Raw genomic sequence first — 12,492 nt, 5'->3', positions numbered from 1 at the left:
CAAATTGTAAATTTGACTTGTGCCAGAGCTTTTTACTATAGGCTGTATGCATCAATAAATTCTATATATCTATCTATTTATCTATCTATCTATCTATCTATCTATCTATCTATCACTAAACGTAATTTACGTAGGGCATTTTTGACAATATACATGGAGCAAATGCTCATTTTTCCATCGTACTGTTCTCTTTTCGATTGAGTTCTCTTATTTGTGTACCTACCTACTCATTGGAGGGAAATGCACTATTGTTTCACCAAAGGTAACTCTGGTGTTTCCGATTTAGATACGACTCGGAAGCAATTTTGATCTCCAGGGAGAAGTTCCAGAGTAGGAAAAGAATGGATGGAAATAGGAAGGAAAAAAGAGGTGGAGGGAGATAAAGAGTGAATTTGTTTTCAAAGATGACCTGATGTTAATGACTGTCTATACTATAGATGTGTGAATAATGAAATTAAAATTAAATTATGAAACCACAAAAACTTGTAACTCGATAGCGATGTTTCAGTCATAGATTCCTTTTTTCCTTTCAGTCATAGATTCTACTTCATATTCTTAACGAAGTATTAATTAACATTCCCCCCAAATTTTTGTAGAATTTTCTTGGACAAAAAGTTGATCTCGTTGCTCGAGAAAATATACTTTGATAGGGTTGCAACCTAACAGGCCAAAATATGCGATTTCGTATCTCATCGAATATTTGTATGGTGATCTACGGCAGGGGAACCGAGCATCGCAGGAGATATGGAGGGGAATCTTCCAGTGTCAAAAAAACCGTAAATTTGGGGGCACGTAATTTATGGAAAATCCCCGATTGGTTTTTGTGATAGAAACTAAAATACGATGCGGTCAGAAGTGAATACGCGTTGCCGTTCACCAACTGTGAATTTATTGCGAATGGATGGGAGAGGGCGTAAAGTTGCCAGGTTGTGCAATGAAAGTGAAATACATAAAATGGGTTTAAGCAAGGAGGAGTGCTGACTTTTCAGCACAATCTGGCAACGATAAGAGGGCGAGAAACGAGAGAAAAAAGGCTCGTTTCAATTCTAAACGCCCGTGGGCTTAACGTGGGATAGACCTAGCCAGAATAATCTTTACGGTCCGAGAAAAGAATTCATGCCCAATTTAAATCTTACTCGACTGAAGTGAGCGGGGGTGGTTACTCATGCTGCCGTCCGAAGGAAAAGAGCCGCGTGAGCTTTCGAATGTTGCCAAATTGCCTATCAAGAAATATTCCCTGTTGAAGAGCGTTAAAATATGTTGCCTTGAAATTTTCAGACACTTTGGATCAAATGGACCGCGTTAAACAGAAAAGAACCAAGCCACATCAGCTGTTGCCAAATTTAACGGGACGATATAGTTTTTAATCCGAGAACATCTGTGCGGATTACTTTGAAACTTTTAAGGATCGCTTCGTACGACGAAGAAAATTCACTGGAATTTGCACAAATATCCGCACAACCGATTTCATGTATAGAATTGAAGTGCCCAATTAAATTTGGCAATAGCTGTAGTGGCTTGGTTCCTATCAGTTTGACGCGGTCCAAACGGAGATTTAATTCGCAGACGTTAGAAAGGCGAGTTTTATGTTTAAGAAAAAACTACTATAGTGAAGGGAGTATGATAATAAATGATTCTAAAATGAACGATGCGTCGTTCTCCTCACGAGAGAACGATAAGACTACATTCCTGTGATGACAAATTTCCACTCGCAAATTGCAGTTTTATCAGGAGAATTTTGGAAATTTCAAATTGAAATTTTCACTGATGTTTTTGGTGTCCTCATGCAAAAATCAGACAAACTTTAAACAAAAGTTGTACAAGCATATATTCTTGTAAAAACATTGAATGGTTTGAGTCAATTTTACAATCTTGAAATGGAGTTACCTACATTTCTTCGTCCAAGAAATGACGAATTATGAAGACAGATAAAAACAAATCACCTCTTTTGCTAAAATGCTTGTGTTCAGATGAACAATGCCGCCTGATAACGCCACAAGGCGGTAGCTATTCGGACTTCTAAATCAATTTTTCCACGATTCCCAATATTAGAAAAATATTACCAAAACTACTACGAACTCGGCTCGTAAAGCATTTTTAGACGAAGCAACAAAAAAATTTTGCGCAAATTCTCCATCACGAAAAAAAGTCCCTGAAAATCGGAAGAAAATATCTAAAAAAGCTCCCGAAAATTCATGATTTGTCGCAGGAGATTTGGCAACGCCTGGGGGTACATACGGCGTTTCCCCTTAGCACGGGAGCATGGTTCTAGGCCTCAGCCGACCGCGAAGGCGCGACTTAAACGTTGAATGCCACATTAACTTCCAGACTCAGACGGGGCTGACAACTTTCGAGGGGGGATCCTGTCTTTCAGGGAGCTCGTCAAACTTTTCTCCTCGGGTTCAATGTTTTCGTTGGGGAACGATTTCAGGATATCGCTCTTGGTTTTCCGTCCCGTTTCGACCCACCTTGAAAATCCCAGGTTCAAGGGTAGGAGCTTGAGACGGTTGAGAAGTTTAAGGCGCCCACGGTCTCCGTTATTCAGATCTTTTTTTATTTCCATTTAATTTGGAGATAAGCATTTGTATATTACGGTAGAAGTATTCGGAGGCAGGCTAGGGTGCTCCATCCAAGTATCTGAAGTGTTTATTTCTGGCTCATCTGCTTAGAGGTTTGACCTTTTTGAAATTGTATTTTTAATCTTTTCTCTCTTTTTGTGGTTGGCAGACACTTAAAGTGGTTCTTACGGGCTAATCAAGATCAAGGCAAGGATTTTAAAGACCGATTCTTTGGGTACAAATGGACCGAGTTTATCAGGCAGGAACCAACCCACATTTTCGAAAAATTTGAGTTAAGAATGTTTTTGAGTTCCTTTAGCCATATATTTTTTCCTGCCAAAAACTGAAAGTCGAAAAACAGAAATTAGTTCGTGTAAAGAGGGGCTAAAGTTGATTTTCTACATTGAGCCTTATGCAGGAATAAAACTTCAAACCTCTTTTTCTCAGTTTCAACTTAAAGTGGGTTGATTCCTCTCTGATGAACTCGGTCCAAGTAGGACTTTTCTTGTGGTTTAAAAATTTCTACAAGAGTCACCAACAGCTCTTAAGAAAATATGCTAATTTTTTAAATCACGGTGATGCTCAGGGGGCAAATTCATTCATCGGCTCAGGCAAAATAATTATTATTGAAAGAAGCTGTAGTTCATTGGTGCCATTTTAACGATACAGAAGATGCAACTATTCGTGCCCCGATGGATGCGTGTGTTGCATACACAAAGGAATTGAAGGAGCTTCGACGTTTTTCTTGCTCACAGATATGCAAGCGGCTTCCACGTAGCTGTAATGAGAACACGATTCGTTATCTTTTTTTCTTTTCCTTCTTTTTTTTCTTGTACTTCTCTTCCTCCTTTCATGAATTTTATTCAGTTCACTTAGTATATTATGAATGATTTTATCTTGGCTCCTGTTTGCATAAAATATTAACGATGAACCGGAAAATATCCACGAAGTTGCTTCCGAACAACTGTGCGGATTTTTTATCCGTGTAGCAATGTAGCATGTTGTAGTCTGCACTCCTCGTTTAGCCGTTGGAGCCGTAGTGGCATTTGTTCCATAATTACCAGTTTTTTTCTTTGGTGAGGCCTCATTTAATTTAAATTTTCAACAAGGGAAGTTCTAGGAGACATTTGATGTAGCGTTTGAAAAAAGATGATTTACTTCCTGATTACTTTTTATGTATTTATTTAACGCGGTGGAAAATTATTTAAACCTTACAAGGACCCATTTCCAAATCAGTGCTGTTGAATTTTTTTGTAGGCTTGTGAACATTTTTCCTCTCATCGCGGGAAAAAAAAACACGAGGTTGTTGGATGATATGGAAATTTTCAATTAATTGTGGCAGTGCCTTAATAAATCAAGAAGTCGCTAACCCAAATGTTGCGGCACTACCACAAGTAATTGAAAATATCCATGTCATCCAACGAATTGGGGTAGTGCCACAATTTTAGAGGATAACCCCCTTACACTTTTTTTCCGTGACGATGCTAGGTCAAAAGCTACTTTGGAAAGTTATGTAACCCACAAGGGGACTCCCCGAAGAAAGGAAGTTGATTAAAGAGCGACTATGAACACAGCACTGAGAAAAGTCTGCAAGAACCTGATTTGAGGCATGCGAGATGTCGCGGTGTCATTTGTCAAAGGGATATCAGTTGGAGGATCTGACGTTAATTTTCGTGCGTTTGTCCCGCAGTGATCGCCCGGCGGTGTGCATCGGGGAGCGACCTGGTAGATTGGCTCGTGTCCCTGGATCCGCGAGCCATCCCCACGCGACAAGTGGCCGTCGGCATGTGGCAAGCCCTGCTCGAGGAGGGAGTCATCTCTCACGGTGAGTCTTTCATTTTTCATCCCCTTCCGCCACCCTCTCCGCCCTCCGAAACGTTTTATCGACCCTATGAATACACCCCCGTTCCGGCATCGTAAACTCACGCAGAAATCATTCCTTTCAACGCAACGCCAACGGTCCGACGAGATTTTATGTGAAGCGTCGAATAACTTACTGGCAACGGAATCCGCTTGACTCAGGATCCGGAGCCAGACGCGCTGTTGCAAAGTCTAATGCGGGGGCAAAAGAATAAAAATTTAAATATTTTAAACATTTAAAAGTTGAAATAAATAAATTTTTAGGTTTTATATATAGGGTAAAGACATATTGTGGCTGAGAAGATGAGGGAAAGAATAGAAGAAGAATAAGAGGAGAGACATGAGGGAGAGGAAGAGATGGAGGAATAAAGGACTAGGAGAGGAAAAGAGAGAGAGAAGAACTCTCGTGAGAACCAGATTGAAGCATTCTTAAATTTCTGAACTATTAGTCTATCTCATCTTATTTTAAATCAATATTCCTTAAATAAAAAATAAAAATAAAAAAATTCAAGTATTCCTCTGCTGAGGGAACAAACTCAACACTACCTAATTCTTGTTTGAAGTTTTGAAAATAGGACTGATAAAATTCTGAAAGATCATTGAACGATCAAAAAAATTTAAACACACAAAATTGCCGTTCTGAGAATCTAGAAAAATGATATACCGACTTATCTTGTGGATGAATGAAAAAACATGTCCAATGTATTGATTTTAAATAATTGCTCAGATATTGCTTCATTCTAAAATCCCATTTTAATACTATTAATTTCCTTTGGTATGATTTTTACTAATTATTTCGTAATTCCTCACGTAATAATTTCTTGTTCCGGATCGATGGAAATTTAAGAGCCGTTCATGGTTGTTTCTTTTCGAAAATGCTTGATATCTGCTGCGAGCTTTGCGTTCTAACGGAGAAACATAACAAAGCTTTTAAAAATCCTGAGGGAGACGTAAGCTCTTTCTTGCGTAACCCCATCATCACGATTCTTTCTCCTATTCTGCGCTCGGAGCACACTGGGCAAAAAGCGGGGTTTAGTCGTAAAAAAATTAAGATGCGTGTCACGAACACCAACATCAAATTCTCGTGGCCTCACTCACAGGTTTATCCTTATTTGATGAAAACGGATTGTTATTGATCACTATCGGTGTTCACCAAATGCAAACTATGATAGATTATAAAATTACGGTTGAGTATTATTTTTTCAGCGTAAAATGTGATAGAAAAATTTTAGAAACTTCTGTAGGGACAGTCACAAGACAAATGTACAAGAAATGATAAAAACCGCGAACTCACTTGTGCTAGGTATATTAATTTAGATGAAATATATTAATGTAGGTATATTAATTCATCTAAATTAATATACCAAGCATAAGTGAGTTCGCGGTTTTTTATCATTTTTTGTAAATAGAAAAATGGTGTTTGTTTACTAAGTAAAATAGCCTAACAAATACATGTTAATCAAATCTTACGTATGTGTACGTGGAGCTTCTCGCGACACCAAAAATTAATGACGTTTAGCTGTCAGACGTATTTTATTTTAGGTTGCCAGGAGTTTACTTCAGGAAAGACCAACTGTTAGCCAATAAATCGGATTGATTCAGTAGATTGAGAAAATCTTAAATAATCCCGGAGTGCGACATCTTTACGTCCACTCTAATGTCCTTTCCCACCATTCCCTCCTCAATCCTACTTTTTTGGAAATCGTTTGATTTACTGCACTGCTGAATCTCTTCCATTACGAAGTTAGGGATCGATTTTAACCTAAGATATCCTACGCTTTTCGATAGAACATCTGCGACAAAAATGAGGATGGGGAAAAATATTAAGATGAGGTGCTTGGAGGACAAGGCGTATAGGTGCAGTATTTGCTATTTATAGGAAAGCTTATTGTTCGTAGTTTCGAAATTATATGAAGCCTTATGGCGGAGAGAAAATTCAAACGCAGATTTTGATGCTTAAAAATTGGATTTTACCGAAGAATTTTTCACAGAATTTAGTTCGAACCTAGATTTAGTTGAAATCACTAATATCTCAATTTTTTCGAAAACTGCACTAATGCGCCTTGTTTTCCAAGCCCCTCAAATATTATTTCGTCACTCAAGTGTTGAAAATTAGCGACTGGAGCGTAATCTGCAGAGAAGCGTGGGAATTAAAGTTAAGGTCGCGAATGCGGAATCATACCGTCCGAGACGTGACTTGAATATCAGCGAAGAAAAGGAGAAAATAATAATTATTAGTCGAATGCCAGTGGCTTCAATAACGTCATTTCTTCGCAGCGGTGAAAACTTCCATCGAAAAATACTTATAGGTCAGGAGCCACTCCGGACGGATTCTAAACCATTTCGCAGAAAAATGAAACTTGAGAAATGATCTTAGATCAACAAGAGCTGCACCTAACACATCGATGAAACTTTGAAATCTCGTGCCACGATTCCTCCTCTTGCTTTACTTTTGAATGGAAAACTAGTGCACATCACTTGTCTAGACTCCCGAAATGTTTCTTTTCTTAGAAACACGCTGAAAGAAAAATCTCGGTGTATTTACTAAGAAAAGGGTAAAATTACCAAGAATTCAGGGTTCTATTTGATCCCAGTTTTTTCTTCGTAAAATTACCATTTATGGAATTGGTAATTTTCCGAGAAATCTCGGTAAAATTATTAAACTTTCTCGCTAATTTTACTGGACCTTGGTAAAAACGCCAATATTTTTTATCGGCTGTGGTAGAATTACCGAGATAAAATGGCAAAGTTATACCGGGAATTGATTACCAATAAAAGTGGTATTTTTACCGGGAAAAGACAGTAAACATATCGGTTTTAAGGTAAGCTTACCAGTCTGTCTTGATAAAATTACCAATAATTGGTAAAAAAATTGAGATGGTAAAGGTACCAACGGACCTTGGTAAAAACGCCGAGAATTTTTTTTCAGTGCAAACCGTTCATTCCCATTTAAAAATAAAGTTGGAGAAAAAAATGTAATTCCTGTAACAAAAAACAGTTTCCTTGGATTACAAAATCTACATTTTGAATAAACTACATCAATTTTGAGTGAAATTTTGACACGTTCGCTTGAAATAAAGGGCGTTGGAATTTAGTCATCGAAAAGTATTTTCGGTGTCCAAGTTACGCTATGGAGATAGGCGAACACAAGATAAAACAGAGCAGTTCGATTGCTGAATGGTTATCATATGTTCCTAATCGATAAGTCCCTATCTTAGCAATGATTTTTATCGATTCAACTATCGACCCGTAGAAGCGCGATGAAGTTTGATTGATGTTCTCCTCCTGTTCCAGTGAGTGGCGAGCATCCCTTCAAGGACAAGTGCATCCTGTATCATTTTTGGCAGGACAGAGAGGGCGCCATGAACAAACCTACAGTTCAAGATGTGGCTGAAGCAGAGGAACACCTAGACGAGAGTATAACAGAACTACTTCATAGGCAACCTGACGCTACGTTAAGGATGATCTTACGAAAGCAGTGAGTCTTGCCTCTTTGATTCCTTAGTATTACTGGAAACACTTACGGCAAAAATGCGTATTTGACATTCTACTAGAGAGGAAACTTTATTATACTTACAAAAGCATATTATTCAGGACAGTGAATTCTTTGAAAGAGTGAGTTTTGTCGATGTAGGCTAAAAAGCGGAACTTGAGTCTCCAATTTCGAAGATGCTTTTCAAGCGAGTGGTAGAGAGATAACTTAAGTACACGAAAACACAAGCAGTGAACTCCAACACAATTGTGTTGATAAGGCGCGTCATTAACTCGCACATATCAACCCCTTTAGTTTTCATTTACAGAGATTTCAAAACAGGCAAACAGCACAACAAGAGAATTCACGATCCAACACTGCGAGGTCAAAGACGCACCTTGACGAGACCGTGTATTGTGAATGTAGAAAGCTATTCGATCGAATTTAAGTTTCTTGATCTGCCTCAAGCAAAATCTTATCAGATTCTTGAAGAAAAGTGCTACGGAATAATTTAAGCGAAGAAAGGAAAAATTCTGTCGAACTCCTAGAAGATAAAGTCGATTTAAAGGTATTCTGGGGCTAAAATACCCAAATCACCGGTAGTAAAAATCCCGTTATATTATTGAAAAGAAATTGACTCGATATAAATGCAATTGCATTAAAGACGTCTTGATTTTGTTATTTTAAACGTCTTTCCATGCAAAGAAGTTCAACCATGTCGTTGCTTTATTCATTCATGAATTGAAAGTAAGCAATCTACATCCCGAAAATCTACTGATTTGCCGTAAAAAATTGCAGAAACTTGATATACCAGGTCGATGCACCCACTCGTTGAATTTACCAACCAATTTCGTGAGTGCAAATGTGTAAAAATCAATATGCTATAGTCATTTTGGGTGCATTTATTTTTCATGAAACAATAATAATTTCAATCCCGAAAAACCATCAATTTTCCGTATAAAATCGAAAAAATCAAAATATGTCGACTCCCCGACGTGAAAATTAGATTCTGCGTGTGTAAATACTTATGTATCGATATGCTGAACAGAAACTATGTGTGGACACAGTCAGAAGCCCGCGGCAACATTAATTCAACAGAAAAACTGTAAAAATTAGATCGGATTTTAGCCGCTTTGCCCGCCTCTCCTCGTTACTTACAACAAACCGTTCTTATACTCATCTCAAAATTTTTCTCAGAGCTTTGGGTTATTATCAGCTTCCATTTAAACTCCGGTTCGATGGCCGAATCGGCTGCCAAAAAAGCAAGCCACTGTTGAAGGGTTCTATGAGAAATTCGTGATATTATCGGCTCTCAGGAAATTACCCCATGTCTAAAATTGGTGGTATAAATGTTTAAGTTCTTAAAATAATCGTATTCAAGAAACTAAGGAATTAAACCATGGAGTCAATTTCTTTTTAATAATATAACGGGATTTACTACCGGTGATTTAGCTATTATAGCCCCAGAATACTTTTAAAGCGGCTTTGCGTTCCAGAATCTCGACGGAATTTTTTTTTTTTTTTTTTTTTTGGCTTAAACGATTCAAGAGACATTGTAGTTAAAAATATAACGATTTTTCGATTTGGACGTATAAAAAATGTTTAACTCGTTCAGGCACACCGTGTATTGTATGGAGTACTGCTGTTATTCGACCGTTGTCTTCAGGTCAAAATTCTTACAAAGAAGCCCCTTGCAAGAGGCGAATTTTTTGTAATTTCTCCCAGTTTTTTCAGCGTTAGGTATATAAATGAATTGCTTGTCAAATTCTGAGGTCAATTATATTTAATTGTAATTTATACTTTCTTTTTTTCCCCTTCATTTTATTTTTCGTATCGAGAAGTCGAGGTTTTGTTGATTTCTTCGGATTTCGATTACTGTAACTTCTCTTCTATTCGGCCGATTTTTATGAATGAGGTCTCTTTTTATTTGTGTTTTAACGGAGAGTAAGGAAAAAATTGCTAAATACACGCGAAACAATTTTTTTTGAAAATTGGACGAATCCTAGCGTGACGGTGAAATGGTTAATGAAGCGTGAGTAATTGGGGACGGGTATCGGCCGCGTTGGGACCCAAGGCGGCCCAAGGCCCATTGTTCTTCGTGACGCCGACGCAGTGTTCAGGAGCGTGGGGACGAGAGGGCTGAGTGGACTCCTGTATGAGCCAGGTTTAGCAAATGGTCTAATGAGTCTCGAGGCTCATCACAGATTGCACTTACCACTATCCTGCTGGCCCCGGCTATCAGAGCAAGGAGTACCAACTTTTGAAAAGGATAACAGTGGTGTGGAGATATGTCAAAGCAACGTTTTGAACAAAACGGAGTGAGTGAAATTCTCATTCAAGGAGTGCCGAACTGGTCAGCCATCCTCGAATCAGTTCGCTTGCTTCCGCTTATATATGCATATTTTAAATCAGCGCGTCGTACTCTTAGGCTTTTTTTAAAAAAAACCAAGTAACGTAGACTCTTGGTATTCACTGCACATAAACTAGCGAGCCCCAGAATGAGAAACAACTTTAAATCATAATTATTGACGGGTAAATAAACTTTTTACACGCTTTGGAAAATCTCAGAAGTTCGCGGTAGTCACTTTTCGGTAAGGAACTAAGGGACTCGGTTGTATCGAGCAGGGTTCGAAACGATCGCAAAGGCGGTATACTACGTATACGCGCCAATAGATTCCATGTGGTTTACTCAATTTTTATGCCGGTGAAAGGCAAAATGCTGCATTTTAACGTAATCAAACAATTGTACAAGCCTTCAACATCACAAATGAAACCTTTGAACATATTTTTCTTAAAATTATGTTATGTTCAAATGGCATAAACTTCAACTGTTATATCAATGGTTTTGGTTTGATATTTTAGGCATATTTGAGCCAAAAAAAAATATAAAAAAATAAATTCTTCTTGTCGGTGGTACCAATGGGTCAAGTTGAAAATGTTTGACAAAACGGTTCCATCTTTTTTGGGTTGATAGGTACTTTTCACGGGCCAAGCGTGTATCCAAGAAGGAGGGTCATTTTAAGGTAGCTTAAAATTGCTCCTTATAGACATTTGTTATTTTGAAGGACTAATATCAATTCTTGAACTTTTTTCTCTCTTCTTTTTTTAAATCCCGCATTTATTTATATTCAAATAAACTGCTTCAAACAGTCAAAAAGACGTGTACGCAAAATTCCTACCTAGTACCTCTAAAAATGACTAAAAATTCCTTTTGGAGCTACCATCATCAGCCACAAAGACCAGCTGCATCATTTTCACTACTAAATTAGTGAATGAATTTTGTGTCGTTAGCCAGCAAGACCGCTCGGAAATTAGACAAATTAATGTCACGGGAGCAATTCAAAGTTTGAATGCGGCGTATGAGAAGGAACAAGTTTCAGGTTTCGTGACCATTAATGTGACGGTGTATAAGTTATCGACATGGAGCTCAAAACTTCTTGTTTAAACATCGTAAAAAACTATTCAATAAAGAGCTGAACAGAAACAATCTGAAATCGCGAAAATACGTTGTTCTTGGATCGGTACTCGAAACGTTTTAAACTATTTTTGTCTTATTCTTCACAAAAACTCTGATAAAAGTCAAAGGTAGTTTTTCACTTCTTTGTCTTCACTCTAAAACAGAGTGTCATCTCAACTTCTTAGTTGCTGAAAATTGAGTCCAACTCAATTCATGAGAAACCTTTCAAATCATCATTACACATACATTCTAATTACAATGATTAATACATTTTATTAGATCAGGAAAGATGTTACTTTTTAATTTTCGTGTTCAGAAACAGAAATCCAAGAAAACCAGAAAACAAGTTCCATGACAAAATTCTCCGCGAGTTGAACGTTTTATAGCTGGTCGAACCTCCTTGTGAATTAGTGTCTCCACGACGCTAACAGTCCCTGGTAAAAATTAGCGATAGGAGCTGCGTTTCAAAATACCATAGGAGTTCTTATAGCCGACTAAAGAAGGCTATTGAAAATCATATAGCTGGCTGTAGAAAGCGGAGCAAATCATATAGCCGGGCTATACGAAGCTATAAAAAAGTATACAGTCAGGCTATAGTTCCTATCGCCGGGCTTTACACTTCATCGCCATTGGCTAAAAAAGGCTATAAGAAATTGTATAGAAATTCGTGTGCTTTGGAAATCATTAAGTTTGATACGGAACTACCTTGATATTTACAAAACACACATTATATTTTCCTTTAAAACATATTTTTTTTCATCAATTAAAATGAGAATTATCCATACAGAGTGTGCAAACATTTCAAAATCATGAGTTGAAAAACGCTGACTCCGCAAGACTAAATATTGGAGCCTAACACAAAGCGGAGCGGCGACGCACTGGCGCCTACAAACCTAATAACAGGGATACTTCACGCATTGCGCAATGCGTGGAGTATCCCTGTTAGGTTTGTAGGCGCTCTTTGCCCGCCCGCTGCGCCGCAGCGTGCCACGGCGTCTGAAGCAACTATTTCACGCTAGAGGTATTGCACAGTATCATAAGAAATTGAAGGCGCTCCAACATATTAAGAATGACAGGCATCATTCAAAAGTACGGAATATTCCTCGCAAAATAAATCAAGAAACTACGGCACAAAAAGAGAGCGG

At 38.0% G+C, this 12,492-nt stretch overlaps 1 protein-coding gene across 1 annotated transcript in view; it reads left to right on the top strand.

Moving 5' to 3' along the window:
* The window catches only part of Epac (Exchange protein directly activated by cAMP), a 188,059-nt gene that overhangs the window by 157,064 nt on the left and 18,503 nt on the right, over positions 1 to 12,492 (top strand). The window contains exons 8-9 of the mRNA XM_019061818.2: positions 4,249 to 4,383; positions 7,713 to 7,896. Of these exons, the coding sequence (XP_018917363.2) occupies positions 4,249 to 4,383; positions 7,713 to 7,896 (319 nt within the window). The remainder of the gene's footprint in view (positions 1 to 4,248; positions 4,384 to 7,712; positions 7,897 to 12,492) is intronic.

Source organism: Bemisia tabaci, chromosome 3 (assembly GCF_918797505.1).
Source record: "Bemisia tabaci chromosome 3, PGI_BMITA_v3".
In the NCBI taxonomy this organism is placed as follows: Eukaryota; Metazoa; Arthropoda; class Insecta; order Hemiptera; family Aleyrodidae; genus Bemisia; species Bemisia tabaci.
Note: the sequence above shows the minus strand (reverse complement) of the source record. Positions and strands in the feature narration are given on the sequence as shown.